The sequence below is a fragment of the Lynx rufus genome, unplaced genomic scaffold (genome assembly GCF_022079265.1).
Source record: "Lynx rufus isolate CCGP_SWC_20201006 ecotype Redwood Valley unplaced genomic scaffold, mLynRuf1.p SCAF_10, whole genome shotgun sequence".
NCBI classification, from domain to species: domain Eukaryota; kingdom Metazoa; phylum Chordata; class Mammalia; order Carnivora; family Felidae; genus Lynx; species Lynx rufus.
This window is the reverse complement of record NW_025814824.1, coordinates 5,100,784-5,128,555: the sequence shown is the minus strand read 5'-3', so window position 1 is coordinate 5,128,555 and position 27,772 is coordinate 5,100,784. Positions and strand designations below refer to the sequence as shown.

General features: G+C 48.0%; 1 protein-coding gene across 1 annotated transcript in view; it reads right to left on the bottom strand.

Annotated features, from left to right (window-relative positions):
• LOC124524907 (contactin-associated protein-like 3) overlaps positions 1-27,772 on the bottom strand; it is a 193,182-nt gene that overhangs the window by 126,214 nt on the left and 39,196 nt on the right. Inside the window, 1 exon segment of the mRNA XM_047097349.1 lies at positions 19,605-19,798. Coding sequence (XP_046953305.1) covers positions 19,605-19,798 — 194 coding nt within the window.

Genomic DNA, 27,772 nt, shown 5'->3' with positions numbered 1-27,772 from the left:
CCAATGCGAAAACCCTCAACAAAATACTAGCAAACTGAATTTGACAGCCTATTAAAAGGATTAGACGCCATTACCAAGTGGGATTAATTCCTGGAACGCAAGAATGATTCTATATACAAGAAACCATCAGTGTCGTATGCATTACAAAATGAAGGGAAAGCCACATGATCATCTCAATTGCTGCAGAAAAAACATTTGACACCGTTTAGCACGCTTTCAGGATAAAAGCACTCAACAGACTAGGAACAGAAGAAACTACCTCAACCTAATAAAACCCATATATAAAAAAACCCACGGGGAGCCCGGGTGGCTCAGTCGGTTGAGTGTCCGACTTCGGCTCAGGTCACAATCTCGCGGTCCGTGAGTTCGAGCCCCACGTTGGGCTCTGGGCTGACGGCTCGGAGCCTGGAGCCTGCTGCGGATTCTGGGTCTCCCTCTCTCTCTCTGACCCTCCCCTGTTCATGCTCTGTCTCTCTCTGTCTCAAAAATAAATAAACGTTAAAAAAAATTTTTTTTAAAAACCCACAATGAACATCATATTCTATGGTGAAAGGTTCAAAGCATTTCCTGTAAGACTGGGAACAAGGCAGGGATGCCAGATTTTGTCACTTCTACTAAACACGCACTGGAAGTATTAGCCAGAACAATTAGGCATGAAAGCATCCAAATTGGAAAGAAATAAGTAAAAGTATCTGTTTGCAGATGGCATGATCTTCTATGTAGAAAACCCCAGATTAAAAAAAAAAGCCATTTTTAGAACTGATCAATGAATTCGGTAATGGTGCAGGATACAAAATCAACACACAAAAATCTGCTGCGATTCAATACCCTAGCAATGAATAATTTAAAAGGAAACTAAGAAAACAATTCCATTTACAACAGCATCCAGAAGAACAAAACACGCTGGAATAATCTCAGCCAAGAGGCAGTAGGCTTGTACCCTGGAAACTATAAAATGTTGCTCAAAGAAACTGATGAAGACACGCATAAATGGAAAGCCACATCATGTTTCGGAAAACCTCATATTTTTAACGTGTCAGTATTTCTCAAAGTGATCTGTGAGTAATTTTCAACACCAGTGCCAGGACTGTTCAATAGGGAAAGGGCAGTTTTTCCAAGAAATGGCGCTGGGAAATTGGATATTAGTATGCAAAGGAATAAAACTGGACTTTATCTTATACCATACACAACATTGAACTCAAAACGAAACAAAGTCCTAAACATAAGACCTAAGGCTGTAAAGCTCTTAGGGGGGAGAAAAAAACAGGACAAAAGCTTTATCACAGTAGATTTGGCAATGATTTCTCAGATATGACACTAAAAGTACAGGCAACATAAGATAAAATAAATTCAAATACATCAAAATTTAAAACATTAGCGTATCAAAGAACACTATCATCAGAGTGAAAAGGCAACCCGTGAATGACAAAAAGTATTTGCAAATCACATATCTGGTAAGAGGTTCCTATTCAAAATACAGAAAGAACTTTGTACATCCCAGCAACAGAAAAATCAAACAACTGGGTTTTAAAACGCACCAAGTACTCAACCGACTTTTGCCCAAAGGAGATTGGAGACAAGTGTCCAACAGAGCGCATGAAAAGATGCTCAACATCAGTCGTCATTAGGGAAATACAAATCAAAGCCACAATGAGATACCACTTCTTGCCCTTTAGGATGGCTATTTTTTTTTAATGGAAAGTAAGATGCGTTGTGTAGTGCAGTGTGACGATCCTTCAAAAAGTTAAAAATAGAATTACCATATCGTCCGGCACTTTCACTTCTTGGGACATACCCAAGAGAATCGAAAGCAGGGTCTCAAAGAGATACCTGCTCACCCAAATTCAGAGCAATGTGATTCACTACAGCCCAAAGGTGGAGACAATCCAGGTCCCCGTCAGGAGACGAGGGGAGAAATAAGCCGCGGCACATACACACAGTAGAACATGATTCAGGCTTAAAATGACGGAGATTCCGGCACACGTCACAACGTGGATGATCCTTGAGGACATTATGCTAAGTGAGACCAGCCAGTCACAAAAGGACAAAAATTGATGGACCCCACGCACATGAGGTAACTTGATTAGCCAAATCCATAGAGTTAAGAAGAGGTATGGCAGTTGCCAGGGTCTGGAGAAAGGGAGGAATGGGGAATTAGTATCTAACGGACAGTGAGTTTCAGTTTGGGAAGACGAAAAGGATCTGGAAATGGACGGTGGGGACAGGGGCACACAATGTGAATGTGCTTCATGGCATTGACCTGTGTACTTAAAAACAGTTACAACAGGGGCGCCTGGGTGGCTCAGTCGGTTGAGCGTCTGACTTCGGCTCGGGTCATGATCTCACGGCTCGTGAGTTCAAGCCCCACGTCAGGCTCTGTGCTGACAGCTCGGAGCCTGGAGCCTGTTTCCGATTCTGGGTCTCCCTCTCTCTCTGCCCCTCCCCTGCTCGCGCTCTGTCTGTCTCTCTCAAAATAAATGAACATTAAAAAAAATACAATACAGATGGTCACAACAGGAGCGCATGGGTGGCTCAGTCAGTTGAGCCATCTGACTGGGTATCAGCTCAGGTCATGATCTCACGGTTGTGAGATGGAGCCCCTCATCGGGCTCGGCACCAAGCGTGAAGCCTGCCTGGAATTCTCTCTCCCTCTTTCTCTGTCCCTCCCCTGCATGCTCTCTCTCTCTCTCAAAATAAATAAATAAAATTTTAAAAAATATAGTTACAATGGTAACTTTCATGGTATGTATATTTCCACCATAGTAAAAATTTTTAAACAATATTAAAGGTGCATTTTCATTCATGTGAAGGTTGCCAATGAGACCCCGACTGATCTGCGATCAGTTCCTGCAGATAAATTCCCTGTGGTGATGGGGAATGCCACCCGTCCCAGCCACAGGTACAGGTTTCCTATGCATCGGCCACCATGCCCATCCCCAACTTCATGTCAACAACATGGGATCCACCTGCCATCACACCCCATTTGGAGTCCCAGAGTGTCAGCACGCATGGCAAAATTTCTCTTCTGTACCAGGAATATACTCACAATTGACTTCACACAGTGAGAATCTCAAAATGCCCACAATTGTATCTAGATGTTGCCAGCACTAACACCTTTTTAATATTAGGGTTAATGAACTCCCAAACCTTAATCCAAATAAAGCCCTGAGAAACAGAAAGTTAGAATCCCAGGATTCAATCAGAATAAAAGCAAGGGGTCTATACCTCCCACCCCCTTATGATTTGCTCGGTTACAGGTTATAGTCTGTACAGCTGAGCGGCCAGTTCTGGTGGAAGCTACCCTGCTCTGAGAACAGGTAGCGGCCTCCCCAGGAAGGTTCTCCGTGAGCCTGCCTCTCCCTGGCTTCTGGGGAACCCAAAGTAGGAAAGGGATCATCTCGGCAGGCTGCCGAACAGGCTGAACAGGACTGAGGCAACAAAATCAGCCTTGGGCAAGCAACGTAAAATGGTATTCTAAGGGAAAGTGGCCAAAAAAAAAAAAAAAAAAAAAGTACGACTTGGAAGTCATAAAGCTAAGATCAGTAGAAAAAAGCAGAAAGCACAACCAAAGGATGTTCCCCCACAACGTGTAAATGAGAAAGGGAATTAAAAAACGAGACTTGACGATAACACAGAGCACTGGAACCGGAGCACTGGCCAGCCCCCGGCCCAGAGAGCATGGAGCGAGGTGCAGCAAGCTGCCGGTCTGAGGCTCTGCAGGTCGGGATGGCCCCAGAACCTTCCTACCGCCTCTCACCTGCATCCCCTTCCCTGCTTTCTCCCTTCTCCTCGCTCATTCTTGGCCTGCAGTGGTTCTTTAGGACAAGGCTCTGGGTCTGGAGTAACTTTGAGAATAAGATGTGTAAGGGCTGGAGAGGAGGGTCTCCTGTGGCAGGGGCTTCAGAAAGGACCAGTGAAAGGCAGAGAGGCGGAGAGAGAACTGAGTTCAGAGACACTGTGCCTGGACAAGGGCCACAGAAAACGAGCCAAGCCTGCTATGGCAGTCCTCACTGTCTTCCATTTTCCCGAACCAAGATGCCCCAAGGTGCCGAACGAGTCCACACCCCTATATAAAGCAGGACAGGTTTTCCCAATGCTGAGCAACTCTTTGCTGGGTCCCACACCTGAAGGAACAGCCATGCCTGGTCTACGTTTCGCTCCTACCGGACACAAAGAATCCACAGAGGCACCATGTGGGAACCCTGAACAAAGATGGCGGACCTCTAGGAACGGAGGCACCGTCTGGGCTGGGATGGCAGCAAATCCCATGGTTTTGAATACCACCGAGGAGCCTGAGGCCAGCAAGTCCCCAAACATCTCCTAACCACTGTCCTCGGGTGCACCTTCACCTGCTAAACCCAAGCTCTGGGTGACGCAGATTTGCCTCTCTCTCACCAAGAGCACGACCGTCCTCTGATGACGTCCCCCTCCCGTTCTCAAACGCCTTCTGTGTTGCCGGGAATCTATCTCACAGCAGGTGACAACGATAACAACAATAATGAAAAGGAGACCAAAGGGCCACTTCAGTCGTATCTCACAATATTCCAGGGTGGCATAGACACTGTCCATTGTGTAACCCTGACCTTCAGTTTCTTGTTCTGTAAAATGAAGACGCTCACTGAAAAAGATGAGGTCATCAGGGAGGCGCCTGCGTGGCTCAATTGGTTGAGCATCCGACTCTTTTTTTTTTTTTTTAAATTTTTTTTTTTCAACGTTTATTTATTTTTGGGACAGAGAGAGACAGAGCATGAACGGGGGAGGGGCAGAGAGAGGGAGACACAGAATCGGAAACAGGCTCCAGGCTCGGAGCCATCAGCCCAGAGCCTGACGCGGGGCTCGAACTCACAGACCGCGAGATCGTGATCTGGCTGAAGTCGGACTCTTAACCGACTGCGCCACCCAGGCGCCCCGAGCATCCGACTCTTGATTTCAGCTCAGGTCATGACCATGGGGTCATGGGAATGAACCCTGCGTTGGGTTCTGTGCTGAGCGTGACGCCTGCCTGAGACTCTCTCTCTCTTCTCGTGCCCCATCCCCTGCTCATGGTCTCACTGTCTCTCAAAAATAAATAAAATGAGCAAAATTTTTTTTTTTAAAAAGATGAGGTCATCAGGATGGGTCCTAATCCAATATGACCAGGGTCTTTATAAGAGGAGGAGAGACAGACTGGAGAGGAGAGGACACGAAAACACACAGGAAGATGCCTTGTGATGACGGAGGCAGACATCAGACCGATGCATCTGCAAGAATCACCGACAAGGTCACGTGCTATGAGAAAGACACGGAAAATTTTCCTCTAGAGCCTTCAGGGGGAGCGTGGCCCCAACAGACTGAGTTCAGACTTCTGGCCTCCAGGATTGTGAGGCCATAAATATCTGTTGTTTTAAACCCTAGGTACTTAGTTAACAGCGGCCCTAGGAAAAGTTTACGGGGCTAGACTTAATTCCTTTCCACCTAAAGGTGCCCGAGAGCGTGAGAAGCAGGTTTTTCAAGAGAGCCTGGAGATCACAGTGCACTTCCTTCAACAACTGATGAAGGCAATTAATCAATTTCAGGGTAGGAAATCTATTGGCAGTGCAGTGAACGCATTGACCATTTCACTTATTATTATTTGGGGAGGTACAGATGGAAAAGCAGTGCCACGATAATTTCGCGCTCCACTCTCAGGATACTTTTCTGCTAACCCTCAAATTTACGTACAGGAAAACAGGAGCTTTTCGTGTGTCTGAATTTTCCCTCAGTGGGAACTTCAGCTAATAAAGCTTTTGCTGCAGCATACACGCGAGCTCCCCGGGGGTCCCTTTCTGCTGCTCCTGGAAGTTTTCTCTCCTCTCTTAAAAAACAAGGATATTGAATCGTTAAAATGTTCAAAGGTCTGAAAGGAGGATAAACCGCTCAGGTCTGAATTGATTAAGAATGTGTAAATGGGGCGCCTGGGTGGCGCAGTCGGTTAAGCGTCCGACTTCAGCCAGGTCACGATCTCGCGGTCCGTGAGTTCGAGCCCCGCGTCGGGCTCTGGGCTGATGGCCCGGAGCCTGGAGCCTGTTCCCGATTCTGTGTCTCCCTCTCTCTCTGCCCCTCCCCCGTTCATGCTCTGTCTCTCTCTGTCCCAAAAAAAAAAAAAAAAAAAAGTTGAAAAAAAGAATGTGTAAAAATACACAAGACAGGACTTCAAATCCAAACCAAGTGCATTTGCCTAATGCACATCCAATGTGATTTATTTCAAACTTCTCCCCCTCGGTCACAGGCGTAGCGTGAGGCTAAACTCTGCGATTTCCACTGCCTGCCCTTCTTTCTTGCTCACAGCTCCTTCTGGAAAAGGGCTCAGACCTTGGGCTCTTTTTCAAACCTGGGCTTTTTTGATGGTTCGAAGTGATTTCTCCTCAAGGGCATACGGAAAGGAAGATTATGCCAGGAAGGAAATAAACAGAGTGCTCCGAGCACAGCACAGGGTGACCGGGATATGACGGGCTGGTGGCCGTAATTTCCAGGTGTGGCGCTCACCTGGCAGACAGATACACGGCAGACGCATGAGCTCGTCTCCATGCACACAAACTTCTGTACCGCAATCCCAGAGGCAGCTCGTCCTTTTAAATGCGAGAAGAAAGTCACCTAAAAAAGTTTCCCTTAAATTGGAATAGTATTTGTTCTGATCTGTACCATCAAAAAGCCTGTATCAGGAAGACAGTCACAGTGGGGAGGACCTAAGATTCTTTTTACGTGGAGGACACTCGAGCCTCAATCGTCTTTTCAGCTGATAATCTCAAATAAGTGCTCAACGTATTTTTATTTTTTTTTATGTTTAATGTAAAGACAGTATGAATGATATGCCTTGTATCCATTAGCATATAGATCTTAGACTTGACATAATTTATGCGAGAAATTATGGCGAGAAAAGCCAGCATAGAAGTGCCGTGAAAGAGGAAAGTCCGTGACTGAAGGCATTCCAAGTCCCAGCAGGGAGAGACTGGGCATCATGTAAATCACGGTCATCCAGAAAAGTATCTGGGAAATGACACCAGTTAGGAAGCCAGAGATGCAAAGGGGCCCGGACAAAGACACCCAGAGAATGGCCTGCGTTAAAGCATAGCCAGGGACTTGCGTTACCCAGCAAGGACACGGAGGGCCGCTCGGGGCCATGAGGGATTGCCTCTCCTTACAAATCTCAAGGGTGAGAGAACCAAATAAACACGCTGTTCAGATGAGGGCGCAGAGAAACGAGAACCTGGTGCACCGCTTGCGGAAATGCAAACTGGTGCAACCACTGTGGAAACCAGCTTGGAGGGTCCTCACACACTTAAAATAGAATGATCATATCCAGCAGTTACACTCCTGGGTTATGTCCCCCCAAAAAATTCAAACCAGGATATCCCAGAGATATGGGCACACCCGCGATCATTGCAGCATTCTTCACAATAGAAACTCAAGTAGCCATTGATGGATGAATTGGTACCTTAGAACTGGTAACAGAATACCCCAGACTGCATGCCTTATGAACAACAGAAATTTAACTGCTCACAGTTGCGGGGGCCGGAAGTCTGAGACCGGTGTGCCCGCATGGTCGGGTGAGAGCCCTTTTCTGGGCTGCACGCTTTCCGTCCTCACCAAATAGAAGAGGGCGGGGATTTCTCTGAGCCTCTTTTATGAGATGCTGTCCCTTTCAAGAGGGTTCCACCCGCATGACCTAAGTACCTCCAGAAGGTCCCACCTATTAATACCATCAATACTTTGGGGGGGGGGTCGGGTTACAGCAGATGAATGTTAATGGGACACACACATTCAGACCATAGCGATCGATGAAATACAGTGTACCAATACAATGGAATATTATGCAGCCTTTAAAAAGGAGAGGCACCTGGGTGGCTCAGTCAGTTAAGCGTCTGACTTTTGATTCAGGCTCAGGTCACGATCTCACCGTTCACGGGCTCAAGCCCCGCATCGGGCTCTGTGCTGACAGTGCGGAGCCTGCTTGGGATTCTGTCTCTCCCTCTCTCCCTGCCCTTCCCCTGCTCGCTCGTTTTTTTCCTCTCTCTCTCAAAGTAAGTAAGAAACACTAAGAAAAATTCCTCAAAAAGAAGGAAATCCTGTCACATGCTATATCACGGAGGACTCGCAAGGACATCGCGCTACGTGAAACAAGCCAGTCGCCCAAGGCCAGACACCGTATGATCCCACTTACCTGAAGGATCTAGAAACATAGAATCAGATAGCAAAATCATAGAAACAATAGTAAAAAGCTGGTGGCCAAGGGCTGGGGGGAGAGGAGGGAAAGGAAATTAATTTGTGTTCCCCGGGTTCAGACCTTCCATCCTGCAAGATGGAATACGTCTAGAGGCGTGTCGCACAATACGAACCTACCACGCCCCACTGAACTGTATACCTAAAAATGGCTGAAGTGGTGAATTTAATGTTCTGTGCTTTTGACCACAATACAAAAAAAAAAACTCTATTTGGGATTTTCTTTCTTTTTTTAAGTTGTTTCAATGCCTAGTATCAAATTGTACAGCAATACGTGCACGTGGTTTAAAAGTAACAATTATTGTGTATTTTTAGCCTCCAGCCCTTTACCTGAAGTGAGTGTTCAGCTTGGGGACTTTAAATAGGAGCACCTTGCTTTATTTTTTTTTATATATATTTTTAACGTTTTATTTATTTTTGAGAGACAGCAACAGAGTGCGAGTGGGGGAGGGACAGAGAGAGAGAGAGTGACACAGAATCGGAAGCAGGTTCCAGGCTCCGAGCAAGCGGTCAGCACAGAGCCCAACGTGGGGCTCGAACCCAGGAGCTGCTAGATCATGACCTGACCCGAAGTCGGATGCTCAACCGACTGAGCCACCCAGGCTCAGTGCCCCTGGAGCACCCTGCTTTAAAATAATGTTTTCAGGGGCGCCTGGGTGGCTCAGTCGGTTGAGCGTCCGACTTCGGCTCAGGTCATGATCTCAGGGTCTGTGAGTTCGAGCCCCGCGTCGGGCTCTGTGCTGACAGCTCGGAGCCTGGAGCCTGCTTGGGATTCTGTCTCTCCCTCTCTCTCTCTCTCTCAAAACAAAATTTAAAAAATTAAATAAATTAAGAAAATGTGTTCTTTGTCATATATATTTAAATTTCCCCCAATGTATGTTTGTCGTCTTCTGATAGCATTTTGTTTTCGCACATCGTTTTTAAATTCATCGAATTTATCACCCTTTTCTTTTGTAGCATCTGGGTTTCCATCTCACTTAGCATGCTCTCTCCGATAATTAGTACAACACATTTTCTAATTGCGTTTCATCCTTTCTCTGTGGCTGATTTCTTTGAAATTGTATCTACTTTAGGTAATTAAGGCAGGGATACAGCTTTATTTTTTCCAGGTGGCTAGCAAGTTGTCCCAGTATCATCAATTGAATAATCCATTTGTTATCATTAATGTGAAATGCCACCTTTATTTCGTGCTAATTCTATAAGTATATTTTTTAATGAACCCTATGTTTTTTCACTAATTTTTACATTAATATGCTAATATAAACAGCATTCCTATTAAGTAGCTTCAAACAGCTAGATTTAAGCTTTATAAGGCATTTTCCTAGCTTACCGGGAATAATCACCTTTAATACTATTCTTATTACCAATTGCTGTGGCTCGTCCTGCATACAAACATTTTAAGATGAAATTTAGAAAAACCTCCTTGTATTTCAGGGTTAGTTGAAGATGAGTATACATCATGATTACACTATCAAGTCTTGATAGGACAGGGATTAACCCCACTTTTCTTTTACGCCTCTTAGTGATGCTTTCGATGTTTTTTGGAGCATTTCTTATCAATTTTTTTGCCTGTGATTCTATTATAAATGAGGTCCACGGTTCCTTTATCTGTTAGCTAATTACTTGTAGGTATAAAGAGAAGTTAATTAATTTTGGAAATTACTTTCGTAAGGAGGTACATCGCGGAGTTATTTTTTTTTTTTAATTTTTTTCCTCAGGAGATTTCCTTATGTTCTCCAAGAGCATATAATGATAATTTACCTCCAGTTCTAATTTTTGTGCTCCTTCTATTACTTCCTTCTCTACCTGAATGTACTTGATAACTTGAGAATGTGAGGATGGAGACTTAGAAAGGGCTTCACACATTTATCTTTTAAGGTCATATGGAATAAACGTTTTTTAAAAGCCCTCTATAGCCTCAAAAGCAAGGGAAACCCCAAATTGATTCTCTCTGGGACTAAGCTCTGAAATAAGGCAAAAGTAGAAGTCTAGGGCTGTATCCAGAGATGAACAAAAAATAAGGGGAAAGACTACTTTCTAGGAGAGTAATCCAACCCGTTCGTGAAGACAACTCACCCATAGGAATCCTCATCACCCATGTGATTCCTCATCACAGAAATGTTGCAAAGCACTGATCTATTTCAGATTGGTGAACAGGCACCTCTTTTACATCAGTGTCAATACTATTTCCTACTTAATACTGTGCAATAAATGATACTGGAATAACGAGGTAGCCATTTGAAAAAAATAAATGAAGACATATCCCTACCTCACACCTTCAACAGACGGAAAATGAACTAAACCAGGGATCGAGCAACCTGGAGGCCAGGGTCAAATGCAGCTGCTTGCGTGTTTGTGTAAATAAAGTTTTATCAGAACACAGCCACACCTGTTCATTTACCTAACGCCTGTGGCTGTTGTCACACAACAGAAGAGTTAAGTAGCCACGACAGCGACTGTACCGTCTACAACGCTGAAAATGTTTGCTGAAAACTTTACGGAAAAAGTCTACCCCCCTCTTTCCCTCAGTCTGAGGCCTTTAAACATATTTGGAGGACATCCAGCTTCTCAACTGACACCCCGATCTTCTGCTCGGAAAGTATGAGGATTGCGAATCAGAAACTCTCGTCATCTCAGTTTTGAGACCCCATCTGGCACGAAGCCACTTTTGAATCTTTGATGCCCAAATGACAGGCCCAGGAAACCCTCCACGAGAGACCAAAGTGCACATCATACTTCTGCATCTGTATACCTACAGCATGTGTGCAAGCTGTAGAATGTGTAGAGTTGACTGCCATTGCAAAGGAGACCAAACGTTAGTACATCCTCTGAAGCCGAGCTGCCCGAGTCGCAAGAGGAGATCCTGATGGAAATGCTCCCTGAACTCCCTTGCTTCCCCCCCCCCCCCGCCCCCGGGGACGTGGCTCAGCACCATTTCCTTTCAATGACTGTGCTGCTGGAGAAGCTTTTCTGCTAAGAATTTCATTTTTCCGCCACGTGCCTTTCTTGCGTAAGACAAAAAAGAGCACTTTTGCGCTCTTTCAATGAACAAATAATCCTACTTTTCAAGCTATCTCCCCCATGACTCTGCCGTACTCCATTCACATTACGGTCTACAATGCACCTTTTTCATAAAGTCTATCCTAATTTCCAGGGGTTGCTACACACAACCGCTTGGTTATATTCAGAGTAAAGGTGCAATTTGTAACATATCTCCGGATTTCCTATTCGTCTTGTTACATATTTAAGATTCTACTTCCCTCCCTCCCAAGGTGATAACGTGTGGCAATTCTAATAAGCCCAAACATTACTTGTACCAAGCGGTGAAGTAGGTACAAAGGATGCAGAGATAAACAAGCCTTAGTCCCTGACTCCAGAACTGATGTGAAATAGGCACGAGATGGGTAAATATAGTCGAAGAGAGGAATATGTGAGAAATGAAAAAGAAGGGAGCGTCTAAGCAATTTCCGTACACAGTGAAGCTTTTCCGGTTGCGGAAGGTTGTCAGTGACAGAGAAGGAAGGATATTCTGCACAGAGAGCAGGGAGCTCGGACAAAAAGCAGTTGTTACAGGACACCCCGCCTCTGGGGAGCCCTTGGTTACTTTGCGCTTCGAGCTCAGAAGGCTCACTCGCTTCTCTGCCTCAACCTTTCCAGCTGCTCGGAGAGTTTTCCGCAGATCGAACCCAGCATTTATCTTGTCACTGACCCTCGCAGTTAAAGGCAGACGGGACCGCCTTAGGTTCAACAGGACATCATCCTCGTACAACCTCGTGGGGAAGCAACGTTAAACTTCTTACACTCAGATGTGGCACCACAAGCCTCCTGCTGCAGAAGCAGCATCACGTGGTTGGCTAAGGCTTCGAGATGCGCTGACTACCCATCTGGCGGAGGTCTATTGAGAACAGCAACTTTTCCTTAATTCAATCCAACAGCCATTTACTGGGACACCATAATACGCCTGGGCCTCTGGGGAGATCAATCCCTGACCGAATGGCTCTCAGCGCCCAGGAGGGGGAGCCACGCATAGGAAATCCAATTGTGGCCCACAGTGGTAAGCGCAATCAGCAAAGTACGGTCCGTACAAAGTCACTGCCGTGGTGGCCAATATGCTGAACGTGAGGAGGTGGCTGATTAAGGAGACAGCCACGTCCCCCACACGGCTGAGGATGGAGGTGATCGATAACAGAATCGCCGAAACGTTACTCCTGCTCCTTCTGCTGAAAGCCAGTCGGTCTCAGAGCCGAACTTGGCAGTGGTGGGCACGCCTGTGGTTGGCCAGGGCCTCACGTCGGACCCTGCAGACCTGCAGACCCTTTCTGCAACATCCCGTGTGATGTGAGGCTTGGACTTGTTGAGTCATGAACTCCATGATAAATGTATTAACCTAGACCAACACGTATTTAAATGACTGAATTAATATGAGCCTCGATCAGGTGAATTTCCACTTCCGCTCCCAACAAAGCTTCCCATATAGCACAGTGATTACCTCCCTGCACACGAAACACTCTTCCTTATTTCTGATTCAAGTCGTTCCTACGATAATTTGACGCGGTTCTTATCCCTCTCTATTCTGAAATCACACATGGGTCACATGATCTTTCTTTTTATACCAAGCAGTCAGGGTTCTTTATTTTTTATTATTTTTTTATTATTTTTATATTTATTATTTTTTTAATTTATTGCAATTTATGCAATACGTCAAACATACCCATACACACATGTACCTGTGATCCGGACTTAACAGGGTGAATATTTTGTTACCTGTACCTGAGCTCCTTCCCCCCAACAGATAAACCACTGCAGATATAATGAACACCCCCTCATGCCACCTGTCTTGCTTCCAATACTTCCCTGTCATTTCTCCTACCCTAAATCCTTGGGGTCACCTCTGTCGCTCTTGTAGAGCGCTGTAAGGCTGTCGTGTCTTTCAACACAATATTAATTAGCCTCACTAATTAGTCTACATTTTTCTACTTGGCTTGGGTTATAAATTACCGAAAGTAGACTAACGTTTCAAATGGTTGGCTGTTTCGATTTTATTTTCAGCTGTGGACCTACTAATACACATTTTTTTTTCAAGGAAAAAGGAATCTATTCAATAGAATTAGTTATACTAGATCCTATGTCTATATCAAATAATTTCTTTTATTTTTTTTTCAAATACAGTTTACCAGTCTGTTCTTAGAAGAATTCCTTTTTCACACAAACGTCCTGCACAGGGAAGAAACACACACTTGGATTGTAAGTTGTCAATGCATTCAGAGTTAACAACCCAGTCTTGAGTTCCCACGGGATCTAATCGTTGAATTTGAGTTCTGAGGAGTTCAAAACGGAAAGAATGAAGTCCTAATTAATGCAAAATGTACAGATTCAAGAAATAACATAGTTCTCAAAGACGGAACTAACTTTAAGCACCTGGTTGTTAGTCGTCAATAAAAGCAACGAGAAGACACTCTGGGCCTGTGTCCCACGAGGTTGGTGACAGCTGGGGAGAAAGAGGGTGTTCTCCAGCCACAGGACAACAGAGCGAGGTTCCTGCAGGGAGGATCGCCTGATCAGGATGACACTGCGTGGGACACCTGCGTCCTCCAGCAGGGGCATGACCCCCTGTGAGCCAGGCATGTACAGACGTCCTTGGTCATCTCAGTCAGCACTTCTGGGATCCGCTGAGAATCTTCTTTAAACGCAGATTCGGATTTAGTAGGCCAGATCCAGCCCCCCTGAGATTCCATTTTCTATCGAGATCCCAGGTGATACCGTACTGTGTACGCCACAGGTGGAGATGTGGGGCCTAGAGTCATCTGGGCCCTCTCTCTTGTAGAGAAGGAGAGGACAGGAGAAGAAAGATGTGATGATAAGGAGAGAAAAGCAGAGAGAGATGTAAGAAAGGCAAGGCTCAAGGAGAGAGAGACGAAGGACAGGGAATTTGATAACACGGCCGTCCCATGAGGGTGGCCACTAGGTCCTTACATGGTTCCACCCACCGTCCAGGGCTTTTGGTCCCTAGCGCGGGGCAGATGGAGCCGGCTGGTGACATGGGCTCTTCCGACGACCACAGACACGCGTTCCCCGACGGCCCCTCGGCAGAGCCAGGCAAGTCACAGCGTGTCCACAGACTTCTGAACCCGCCCTTCTGTACAGGGAAATAAATGCCAGGGGCGAACCCAGGGAAGGCGAGGGGCAGGGAAGGCTCTCGGGTACGGCCAAGACAGAGACCACCGAACCCCCTCCTTACAGTGTGGCTGGACTCTCAAATCACCCGGACCGGTTCGAATCACAAGGCTGGCCCGTTCCCAAGACCCTAATGATGAGAGCGGCTCACTGTGCCTAACGTTTGTGCAAACGGTACAGTTTATACTCAACACCGTCGTCCTTGTAGGGGGTCTCACAAGGCAGAGGGTGCCTATGCGACCAGCCCCCCCCCCCAAATACCCCAGCTGTTGAGCGTCTAATGAGTTTCCACGGTTGCAACACCTCACACAGATTGCCAGAACTTTTCTGAGGAGGAATGAAGCATGTTCTATGGGTGTCCACGTGGAGAGGACTCGTGGGGGCTTATGACTGGTTTGCCACGGGCTGCGCCCCAAGCAACTTCCTTCTCTCCTGATTTTGCTCTGTGTCCTCTCAACATCAGTTTTATGACTACACACTGGTCCTGTGAGTCCCACCCCCCCCCCCCAGTGAGTCCCACAACCTGAGGGGGGTCATCGGGATCTCTCCAGCCCTTCCCACCCCCTACACAGAAGACCCAGCCGGTTACACCCCAACTTCAGACCTGCAGAAACCGTGATGTCACAGCTCTGCCTTGCATTGGGCCGCGAAGGGCACGGTAACTTCTTACACTGACAGCACGAAACCAAGAAAACGGCAAAGTGTCGCTAATGAAGAGTGTAAACCTTTCAAGGGAATTTTGTTTAGACTCTCAAATTCACTCTCCAATTAAGGTCAGCGATCCGTAATGAAAACCACACCCTGACGGAGGGGTCGAGCCTCCGTTGTCATTAAGAGCCGCTGCCTCTACGTGAGAGGGCCAGAGAGCAGCCAAGTCGGCCTCATCTTTTTCCAGAAACTGTACATATAATCTCGTAATGATCGCCCCGTGGGGCGTCCTGCTGTCAGAGTCAACTGTATAGAGAGGCGGGCCCGGAGCAGGAAACGAATCCACTTAAGCCGCGGTGACGGACCAAAAGAAGGCAAGGATGAGCCACCTTTCCTGACGGAGATCAAGACGCAGAAGAAATCTTTGCAGTGGAGCGTCAGAGACCCCTGCGCTGAGACAAAGGGCTTTCGAGCACAGCAGTCACTCAAGAGCGACTTCCTGCCGGAAGGGAGACCCCACGCACGCACGCACGCATCTAGCGAATGCGTCCCAGCTTTCTGCTGGGGGCCAGGCACCGTGAAGTTCTGGGGATGCAGAGGAGGAAGGCGGGTCTTTAGCCCCCCAGGACGGGGAGGTAGGCCACCACACCAGTCCTTACTGTGTGATGGGCGCAGGACCGAGGGGCGCTCGCCTGCGTGGTCTCCGATCGGTAAGGCCACTATCCCTGCCCCCACCTCCCCTGGGCTCCTCGAAGCAAAGTGCCAGATGGTGACACTTGGAGATGGTTGCCCCCGAGCTGCTGAGCCGAAACACAGGAATTGTCACAATTTCTCAGCCATGTATCAGAGTGGGATGGGGGTAAAAAACATGAGTCGTGGTTAGCGCGACTAAGAACAGGCGTGCACTAAACTCTACACGTGAAACCAGTTTTATCGTATATGTTAACTAACTAGAATGTAAATAAAAATTTGACATCGGTGGCGCCGGGGTGGCTCAGTCGGTTACGCGTCCAACTCTTGATTTCCGCTCAGGTCTTGACCTCACGTTCGGGAGTTGGAGCCCTGTATCAGGTTCTGCGCTAACAGTGTGGAGCCTGCTTGGTATTCTCATTCTCTCTCTCTCTGCCCCTCCCGTGCGTGCTCTCTCTTTCTCTCTCTCTCTCTCTCAAAATAAATAAACTTTAAAAACTTGAAATAAAAACTAAGCATGCACTATCAGTTACCTGATTTCCAAAACCAAGACTTCATTTTGAATAAAAGTTCTCTATATAAGTAGATGCTTCGCTAAGCTTTATCTGTTACTCGTTCTTCTTTGTGAGAGAGAGAAAGTGGGGATGAGGGCAGAGGGAGGGACAGAGAGAGAGAGGGAGAGGGAGAGACAGAGAGAGAGGGAGAGAGAATCCTAAGCAGACTTCCACCCTCAGCACAGACCCCGACACAGGGCTCAATCCCACAACCCTGGGATCATGACCTGAGCTGAAAACAAGTCAGATGCTCAACCGACGGAGCCAACCCGGGCGCCCCTAACTGTCACTCATTCTTTTTTTTTTTTAATTTTTTTTTCCAACGTTTATTTATTTTTTTTGGGACAGAGAGAGACAGAGCATGAACGGGGGAGGGGCAGAGAGAGAGGGAGACACAGAATCGGAAACAGGCTCCAGGCTCTGAGCCGTCAGCCCAGAGCCCGACGCGGGGCTCGAACTCACGGACCGTGAGATCGTGACCTGGCTGAAGTCGGACGCTTAACCGACTGCGCCACCCAGGCGCCCCAAACTGTCACTCATTCTTAATTAATGTTTATCTTAACCCTGCTTTGGACCTGCTGTTCTAAGAATTAACTCGACCTCAATATCTGCTTCTGATCACACACTTGGCAACTGCTGGTTTGGGAAGTCAGCCAGCCCTGAAACCCCAAATCCTCTCCTAGTCTGTTTTACCTCCTGTTAAGACACCTGACCAGTTCGGGGCACCTGGGTGGCTCAGTCAGTTGAGCGTCCGACTTCAGCCAGGTCACGATCTCGCGGTCCGTGAGTTCGAGCCCCACGTCGGGCTCTGGGCTGATGGCTCAGAGCCTGGAGCCTGTTTCCGATTCTGTGTCTCCCTCTCTCTCTGCCCCTTCCCTGCTCATGCTCTAGTCTCTCTCTGTCTCAAAAATAAATAAAAACATTAAGAAAAAAATTCTTTAAAAAAAGACACCTGACCAGTTCTTCTTAATTCAATTTACATCAGCATTTATTGGTGAACAAGCAAGAGGTCCAGAGATAAAAAACTAAATAGGCCATGATCTATGAAGTCATACTGAGCAACAGAGTTCTAAGGAAGTGCAAATGGGGGCAATTTAGGGACAAACGAGGGGAATACTGTCATCGTGTTGTGTGTTAGTGTTAGAGGTAAGTCACGTGCTAACAAGTGGCCGCTTCCCAGATGATGCTTTTCCTCCTACCACGATGAGAAAAAATGTTTAAGCATTACATAATATGCAGGGCTCCTGGGTGGCTCAGGACCGACTTCGGCTCAGGTCACGATCTCACGGTTTGTGGGTTCCAGCCCCGCGTGGAGCCCCAAGTCGGGCTCTGTGCACTGATAGCCCGAAGCCTGCTTCGGATCCTCTGTCTCCCTCTCTCGCCGCCCCTCCCCTGCTTGCGCACGCACTAGCTCTCGCTCTCTCTCTCTCAAAAATAAACATTAAAGGGGCACCTGGGTGGCTCGGTTGGTTAAATGTCCGACTTCAGCTCAGGTCATGATCTCACAGTTCATTGGTTCGAGCCCCACACTGGGCTCTGTGCTGACAGCTCAGAGCCTGGAGCCTACTTCGGATTCTGTGTCTCCCTCTGTCTGCCCCTTCCTTGCTCACACTGTGTGTGTGTGTGTGTGTGTGTGTGTGTGTGTGTGTGTGTCTCTCTCTCTCTCTCTCTCAAAAAAGTGAATAAACATCAAAATTTTTTTTCAAAATAAACATTTAAAAAATATATTTTTTTAAAAAGTTACATAATATCCTTAGCCTAAATTAAATGGAAAGTAAGCTGTATATTTTTTATTGTGGGTAAATAGTCACGATATAAAATTTAACACTTTGGCCACTTTTAAGTGTGCATTTCTCTGGTATTAACTAACATTCACACTGTTGTGCACCCGTCCCCACTGTGCATCTCCAGAACTTTTCATCTTCTCAACTGAAACTCTGTCCCCACTCCACGCTGACTCTCCATTCCTCTGTTCCCCTAGCCCCTGGCAAGCATCTAAACTGCATTTTTAGTAACAAGAAAAGAGTAAGTCCTTCTCCACCTGACACATCTCCCACAGGCCACACACCCCCCATCAGCCGCCCCACCAGCCAAGTGCAAACACTGTGCACACAGAGCTTCTCATTCAGGGCAGGCTGTGATTTAAAAACACAAATGCTGGGGCGCCTGGGTGGCTCAGTCGGTTAAGCGTCCAACTTCGGCTCAGGTCGCCATCTCGCGGTCCGTGAGTTCGAGCCCCACATCGGGCTCTGTGCTGACCGCTCAGAGCCTGGAGCCCGTTTCGGATTCTGTGTCTCCCTCTCTCTCTGACCCTCCCCCGTTCATGCTCTGTCTCTCTCTGTCTCAAAAATAAATAAGCGTTAAAAAAAAAACCACAAACGCTAATTAGATAATAAATTTCACATAGTTTCATAGTCAAAAAGTCAGGCAAGGGGCGCCTGGCTGGCTCGGTCAGCTGAGCGTCCAACTCTTGATCTCGGCTCAGGTCATGATCTCACTCACAGTTTGTGAAACTGAGCCCCAGACTGGGGCACTGACAGCACAGAGCCTGCTTGAAACACTCTCTCTCTCTCTCTCTCTCTCTCTCTCTCTCTCTCTCTTCCTCCCTCCCTCCCTCTCCGCTCATGCATGCACACACACCCTCTCTCTTAAAATGAATATTTAAATATTTTTTAAAAGGCAGGCAAAATTTAATTCTTCCAAAAGAAACACGATATGTAATCAGAGGTCGAAACTATGTCACGGATGCAAAATAATCACGATTCCAAAGAATTCCAGAGATCTAGCTCCCACGAATTACAAGGGGCCACCCAAGTACACAATTTCCTGTTGGAGCCGGATTTGTGTCCCCCAACATGCCGTCCATAGGGAGACTCTCCATTACACCTATTTTTAAACGTTTGGGGTTTTCCAGAAATCTCACTTAATCGGAGGACACAGAAGAATGAATTTACTTAATTGAACAACGCCAAGGCAACACCAGCCGCTGGGTTCTGGAACAAAAAATAAAGTAGGTTGTATGTGGCTTTATTCCTTAGATTTCACACTATGTTAAGGAATCATGGGAAGACGTTTTCAATATTTCACTACATTACAAAATTGTTTTACTTTTACTTATTTCATAAATTATACATGGGCAGCACATTTTAAAATGCCACATGTGTCTTACAGTCACTCGGAAACACTTTTCGAGTAATTTAGGAGGCTCCATTCTATACTTGATCCGACAGATTTGCAGCAACAGGCAGTAATTGGCATAATTCATGCTCTGACAGACCCACTCGCAGGGGAGGAACATACCGAGATGCTTTCTTCTCGCCGATACAGCTTCCAGTTCCTCCCGCCATCACTGAACATAAGGACGTAGCTGGTCACCCAGTCGGAGCTCCCGTATCCTCCCTGGGTGGCCACAGCTGTGACCTCCATTCTCTCTCCGAGGTCAATCTGCAGCCACTGGTATTTATCTGACACGCGTGGAGACCAGCCACCAGCCCCTTTTAGTGGAAATAGAAACAGGAAAAAAAAAAACAGTAAGGGGAAAGAAATCTTTGGGATCTATACTATCCTGTAAAAAAGGGATCATAAATAAAATTTATGAAAATCACAGTTTCAAATTCTGGAACATATAACTGCTCTTAATTACACACACACACACACACACACACACACACACACACAGAGACTCAAAACCACGGGTTAAGTAAATAGATGAATCCTACATAAATTACTTTGGTTTCTGGCTCATAACCCCTAACTCCCCGGTGGTTCCCAATAAAGTGAAAGTGCTTAACGCAACAGGTGGACGGTTGAACCTGCCACGTCAACGCTCGGAAGGGTGTCTTTACTGGCCTTTATGTATGACCTACCCTTGGCTGGACCTAAAGGAAACTATTCAGACCATGATAGAACTAGAGAGACTTAACTCTGGAATGCCAACGTGAGCAAGTACAGTATTACATATTGGGATAAGGAAAGGGGCGAGGGCACAGTCCTACACTCGATATGCTCACAGATTCACGCGAGAAACAGACGTTTCAAAGAACGATCTGAAATGCAGCGTGGCAGGGGGAGGAGGTGAAGGTTTCTCTGTGCAGGGAGGGAGAGCCCTGAGAGGCAGCAGGGAGGTGCAGGGAGAGCCCAGAGCGAGTGACAGGCAAGGGCTTTCTCAGGTTTCCAGACAACAGGTGCAGAACAGGAATCACGGCGCTCGGCTTTGTCCGGTGCCGATGAGAAACAGAAAAATTAGAACTACCCGAAGGCGTACGGCTGACGTGTTTCGGTCTTCGAGATGCATTCCGGAATTCGTATTTTGCTACTTATCCATGTCTAGAAGACACGTGGGATGGAAACCATCCCTAATAGGACAAAAATGGTTTGTCTTCTATTTTGCCCCACTGTTCTGACACCTGACTTGGGGTCCTCATGATAAGGTCTAATGCGTTAGACAACAGTTACTGTCTTCTCATCGGGAGCTCTGACTGACATCCACGCTCGGGATGCTAGAGCCACCAGGACTGGCTGTGTGTCAGGAGGGGCGTGACGTGGTCGCGTGGCACTCGGAGGGGAACAGAAGTGGGGCGCTTGCATCGGGGTGTGGGGGCATCACCAGGAGGTGAGCGCGTGCGCTTCTTCCCCGCATCTTCCACAAGCAGCACTCGGTGTACAACCTTTTAGCCAAGTCTAAAGCTTCCAAGTTCTTTAGAGCCCAGATCCTTTCTAAGATCTGCCCGTTTTCCTGCCGTGAATCTTTGCTCAAATACTGTACATTTTCCTCTCGACGTACCACAGGCGCAAGGCCTTCTCCTTGGACTCAGAATCCTAAATACGCTGCGATTTCGGTTGTTCTGTAATGCAGTTCTGAACTTCTCATTCTTTTTTTTTTTTTTTTAATTTTTTTTCAACGTTTATTTATTTTTGGGACAGAGAGAGACAGAGCATGAACGGGGGAGGGGCAGAGAGAGAGGGAGACACAGAATCGGAAACAGGCTCCAGGCTCTGAGCCATCAGCCCAGAGCCCGACGCGGGGCTCGAACTCACGGACCGCGAGATCGTGACCTGGCTGAAGTCGGACGCCTAACCGACTGCGCCACCCAGGCGCCCCTGAACTTCTCATTCTGAAAGAATTTCCCACGGACAAAAGAGCCGCAAACGTGTACAGGGGATTCCTGCTTGCCTTTTACTCAATTTCCCCGACAGCTAACACCTTACACCATCATGGCACTTTTATCAAAACTAAGAGATTTACAGGGGCGCCTGGGCGGCTCTTGATTTTGGCTCAGGTCGTGATCTCAGGGTTCACGGGATCGAGCCCTGCATCGGGCTCTGTGCTGACAGTGCAGAGCCTGCTTGGGATTCTCTCGCTGTCCCTCTCTCTCTGTCCCTCCCCCACTCATGCTTGCTGTCTTTCAAAATAAACAAACATTAAAACTAAGATCTCTACATGGGTACAACAGTAATTAAAAGGATGAACTTTATTTTGGTTTCTCCAGTTTTCCCATTAACTCCCCGTGTCTGCACCAGGATCCTATTTAGGGACCGTGTCCTCCAACCTGGGACAGTTTCTCAGTCTTCCCTTGTCTCGAATGACAGGCCTGGCTGTCATCCAGCACACCTACATTTCTACTGCTTTGTCCAAGGGTCCCACTAAGTTGAGAAATGGAAGTCCTTCCAGATTCTACAAATTGTTTTTAAGTGTATTTATTCATTTTGAGAGAAAGAGAGAGAGAGAGATAGCAGAGTAATGGCAGAGAGAGACAGGGAGAGAGACAATCCCAATCTCTGTGTTAACAGTGTGGAGCCTGACTCGGGGCTCGAACCCATGAACCATGAGATCATGACCCAGGCGGAAAATAAGAGCCTGATGCTTCACCGACTGAGCCACCCTCCTTCTGGATTCCAGCTGAGAACTAACTAACAGTCCTGGGGACACTACTCTGCCACTGTGGGTGGTTTTACAGTTGTTACAAAAATAAAGTTAAAACCTAGGGGTTGCCATTTAGCTGATCATCTTAACTTGGAGATGCCACGCTGGAAATTTTATATGAATCAGTTCAAATCTCTAAGAAACTACATAACGTCCTGTCTCCCAGCTCAGGCTGGTTGGTATCAAAGTTCTAAAGAAGGTACTAACGATACCCTCTTTTGCATTTCGTGATCTTTCTGTCATTTTTCATCTCTCTTGAAGCCAGGAAATACCATTGGGACGGTACCGGAGAAAAGCACAGGGAGTAAACAGATGGTGATGTTTCCAGCATGTTGCCCTGGCCCAGCCTCTCCCACATGCCAAGCAGCCTTCAACGCCTACCCGTTCCCTATAGGTAACAGACCCTGAACACTTCCGATGCTACCAGTATGCAAATTAAGCTATGTGATTAACTAGGTACTTGATAAAGGAACAGAGCTTGAGGACCCCCTGTGCCATGGGGCAGTTCACTTCAGCAGGCAACAGGGTCCCGGGTTGTCCCCAGATCGCTGCTGGGTAATGACTCGGGCTACCATGCATTCCTTCCTGTGTGCACCGTGCACTGTCTTTTTCCCCCACCACCTGCCTCTGTCCCACCCCAGGCCCTTGCGGAACAAAGCGTCCCAATTTGTACAACGGAAAACACATCCAGAGAGCCCAACTTTCACAGAACGAGGGTCCAGTGCCTGGATCGTCAAACAGCCTTCTCACTCCTAGGAAAAGTGTGGTAGGCGTGTGTTCGGCCTGGAGGGAGGACTCGGCCAGAGGAGGTGTTAAGCATCCGTGAGGATGTGTCATTAAAGCTCAGGCCCCCCTCCCACCCTCCACCCCCTCTAAGAAAATACCCCCTGCGGTTTCTCAGATAACCAGACTGTATTTTATGTCGATCTATTGGAAGGTTCCTGTCTCTGGTTACTCCTGTGTGATTGCTTCCTGCCCCTTAGGTCAGCCCAGACACAGGCAGTGACAATTCCTCGGGGACAGGAAGGGTTGAATGGGAAACGTTCACCGGGGCCTTAATTACTCTGTCCACTGATCATGATGACAGTGACCGCCACTCCTGGTGGCCACGGGGCACGCACTCTCGTAACTGCTGGCTTTACGCAGAGAAGAACATCGCCCAGAGGCGAAAAGCAAAAGCCTGTGCCTTCTTCAAGTGTCAACGAGTTCCAGAGTAGGGAGATACCCAAGGGAGCAAAGGTCAAGTGGGTTAACTTGACGTGACCACACCCACCCATCTTCAGGGCATCCAAACGCCTAGCAAGTAAGTGGTGAAGTTGAGACCACTGCCAACGGAAGCTTCCCCCCAAGGTCATTATTCCATTGTCTCAAATGGGATCTCACCCGGTTGTGAGGGTCCTTAGCTCCCTGGCACACATCCTAATTCACAGAAGCTTTACTCGGAGTTCCGGGTGGGGCCCAGGGCGACAGGTAAGGGCACCAGAGTGTCCCCCTGGGAAAGAAGGGCCAGCACGCAGACACCCCCAGATCTCCCCACTCAGAGATCCTGGGGTTCGACACGCTGAAGCCCGTGTCACAACCCTGCCGACGTTGCTGAGGGTCTCGGCACATTTGCTGCAGCTCGGATTCCTTAGGAAGCAACCCCAGCTACCTACACGGGGCGTTTCGGGCTCTCAGGAAGAAGCCAGCACAGAAACCCCGCTCTGGGTCTGCCTAGGTGTGCTCCGATCCCCTTCTGGATCCCCTTCCCGAAGTGCTTCCTGCATTCCTGGGCAGGGGGGAGGGTGGGGGAGGCAAGAGGTGGGGGGTGATGAGTGGGGAGGGACGTTTCCCAAAAAGTGCATCCCTAAGGGGAAAGTCACACGCAGGTGCCTACTTGTGAACCAGACTGCAATACGCGGTGCAAAGGTAGCCTGTAATGGTTTTGTGAACAGACAAGTCCACAGTTAAATAATAATAGGGGCGCGCTGGTCGGTTTGAGATTTGTCTGCGAGGCCAGTGAACCATCCACGTGTGGCTCCCGGAAGCTCCCTCTGTGTGCTGCATCCCCGGGGAAGACTCTCGATGCCCTCTGACACCGAGCGTGCGTTAACACGGCTCCTTCTGCGAAAAATAAACAAAAACCTATCGAGACGGCGTGTCTCCTTTTGCTGGGCTCACGTATGTTCCTGACCGGGTTTTCCAGGAACGTATATCCTCGAGAAGCACTCAGATCTGAGTCGATGTGAGGCTTTTCAGTTCTTACTTGTTTGTAGTTCGGCACGGAGAAGACTGTGAGCGTATTCTGCTAATTTCTCACCTGAGAAATAGAACAAGAATTGCCCGGCAAGCCTCGAACCGTCTGAACATGTAATCGGTCCCTCATTTACGACCGAATAAAATGTGGGACGGAGCCTCCACATATCCCGTGAAATCTCCATGTTTACGAGGAGTGGCAAGTCTGGGACGTGTCCTAATTCCGTGAAGGCATCATTCCAGAGGCCCCCTGAGTTGTTCAGAACAGACAGGAGGGCAGTCAACCCTCGAGGCCAGAGGGAACAGCAGCACCTCCCTCTGCTGCGTCCAGACGGCCAGGGAGGGCAGGGGTCCAGGCACCGAGCTCCCCCCTCCTCACAGATTTCCACGGCTTTTCTTAAGGCTCTGTCTCCTTTTCTAAAAATCAAATACGGTGCGGGATCATGTCAGGAGACGCAAGGGTGAGATGCTCAGAAATAAAACCAAGGCCACTCAATGATCCACCCATTTGTGGCCGCTCGGTCAGCCAAACGCCTCTGGGAAAAAACGCCACTGACGCTAAAACTTACATTCCCTTTAAGGATGTCGTGCGGCTCAATTCGTAACCATCTGTAAGCACGCCGTGAGAGCCTCGGATGAAAAGAGTCACGTACAGATTACCTGTTCTACCAAATAGGGTGTTCTAATGAATGCGAAAAAGAGGAGACCCGGTGCTGACGGGGAGCCCTTTGGGAGGGGGCACAGGAGGGCCCTTGAATGCGTCAGAGCAAAGCCTGTCCCGTTTGATTTCCTTAGAGGAAACGTGGCGACAGGAAAAGAGCCGAGCTGCGAGAATCGTGAGAACAGTGAGCCCCTGAATCACCGTCTCCCAGGCGGCCCCTAGTCCGGGCAGGTCTCTGCGGAGCTGTAGAGCGGCTGACCACAGGGCCCAGCGAGAGGTCCCATCAGCCTCTGTCACGGGCTACGATCTTCCTGCGTCACAAGAGACGCGTGCCGTTCAGGGCTCCCGTGTGCTTGATTTTAACGTGGGGTCCTGAAGAGAATAAAAAAAAAAAGGAAATCCCTAGAAGGGGCAATACAGCTAAATGTGGGTGGATGGGAGACCCTGGAGAAGCGTGTGAAGGGATCAGACAAAATACAGCTCTGTAGGGATGATGCGTATTAAAAGTTCAGTGAACGAAGACATCATAATATATGCCAAAGGTACATAACTGTTGGAACGCCCGGGTGGCTCAGTCAGTTAAGCGTCCAACTCCTTTTTTTTTTTTTTAACATTCGTTTTTGAGAGACAGAGAGAAAGAGTATGAGCAGGGAAGGGGCAGAGAGAGAGAGGAAGACACAGAATGTGAAGCAGACTCCAGGCCCTAAGCTGTCAGCACAGAACGCGACACAGGTCTTGAACCTATGAACCGTGAAATCATGACCTGAGCTGAAGTCAGACACTTAACCAACTGAGCCACCCAGGCGTCCCAAGCGTCCAGCTCTTGATTTCGGCTCAGGTCACGGCCTCACGGTTCGTGGGTTGGAGCCCCACATTGGGCTCTGTGCTGACAGTGCAAAGCCTGCTTGGGATTCTCTCTCCCTCTCTCTCTCTCTCTCTCTCTCTCTGCCCTTCCCCTGCTCACATTCCTGCTCTCTCTCTCTCAAAATAAATAAGTTTTTAAAAAGGTATTGTTAAATAAATAACTTATATGAACCTCTCTGTGTATTATGAGTGATACAAAAAGTGAATTGATTCGAAAAGAGCCCAGACTAGAATTTTCTGGACAACTATTTTAGAATGTGATAAGCCCTTAGAAAGGCTGCCACACACCATGTGGGAAGTTGCCCCGTTGGTCACAGGCACTGCTGACTCTTGGAAAAGTGAAAACTCTCATGGCAAAATTATGGCCGCCGTGAGGCACTTACTATGCAGATTATAAACACTACAAATAACTCTGAAAAGTTAAGTTGCTGTGTTTTTTCACTCTTTTTGTCCAGCAAATCTTGGTGGCCGGTGACCATTATACCACTGAGCCCCAGAGAAGCCAAGAGGGCAAAGAACAACTCAGAAAAATAGGAACCCCAATGCGTGAGGAGTTGGTGTGGGACAGGAAGAGAAGGTGGGAACCGGGGGCCTTGGAAAGAGCCGGAATGGAGGACGAGTGAAGGTGGCTGCACAAGGTGAGTCAGACATCTTTGCTCGGGAATGAAGCCCGTGGACCAAGAAAAGGGAGAGGAATAAGCAAAGAGCAGAGGACCGGCTTTGGCTTGGCTTCCGCTGGAATTCTGGGAGATGCGCCGGTAGGGGCCATGCAGTCACTAACTGTTTGCCAAATGTTGCCTGCTTTCTCCCTTCTGGGCATGTGGAGGACAGCAGTCCAGGCCCCTTGCAGGGGGGGCAAGGCTACATGACCAACTCTGGCCAACAAGCCGCAAGTGGAAGTGACAGGTCACTTCTGGGCCTAAGTTGCCAGGACAAAACCATGCGGTGCTCTTTTCCCCTCGGCATGGTGACCCAGAATTCGCCACTGGCCATCAAAAGGGGACACAGAAGTTAAAATGAGAGTCCCGACTCGATCTGAACAGAAGGTCAACTTGGCAAGAGCAAGTTAAACGTGTAATGGAGGGCTCAGGCCGGAAACCAGGTGAGACTCACGGTCAGATCTCAGGGAGCCCGGAAGTGACATGGGACGTATATTCCTCAAGGGACAGAGGACCCAGGGAGTGCGGCCTTGCCAAGAAAGCACCACGAGGTATAACCACCACGGGCTTTGGGAGAGGATGCCAACTAACCCGCAGGGTTAAGAGCCAACAACCCACCCTCAGCGGACAGCAGAGGGAGTCCCTCCCACCATCCAGCTCCAGGAGGGCATGAACCCGTCCTCACCCAAACGCGGTCTTGAAAAGAGCAGGAAAAAATGCTCAGAAATCTGAGCATCTCCAGGAGACACTCACCCACCCATCAGAGGCCACTGAATCTGGAAGAGAGGGAGGACTCCCTCCTCCTAGGGTAATTCTATAATTTTGGGCTGCTTGGGAGAGAAAAGGACCAACAACACCGCCTCCCTGAAGGTCACTGGCGACACTGGAAAACGCTGGGTTTGTTCTGGTTTGTCTCATCAAGTACCATAGACTCCATGGCAGGAACCTGGGGACTCTGGAGCTTGAGGAGGGCTCCGGGAGGATCAGAGCAGCTCCGTGTGTGGTCCGTGTGACAACTCTACAGTAAGGTCAGCACACACCCTGCTGTTCGGGCTTCTCTTCCTACGTGCTGCCATCTTGCATTTTAGACAAGCTGTGATTTAATAAAGCTGCACGGCCAGAGACA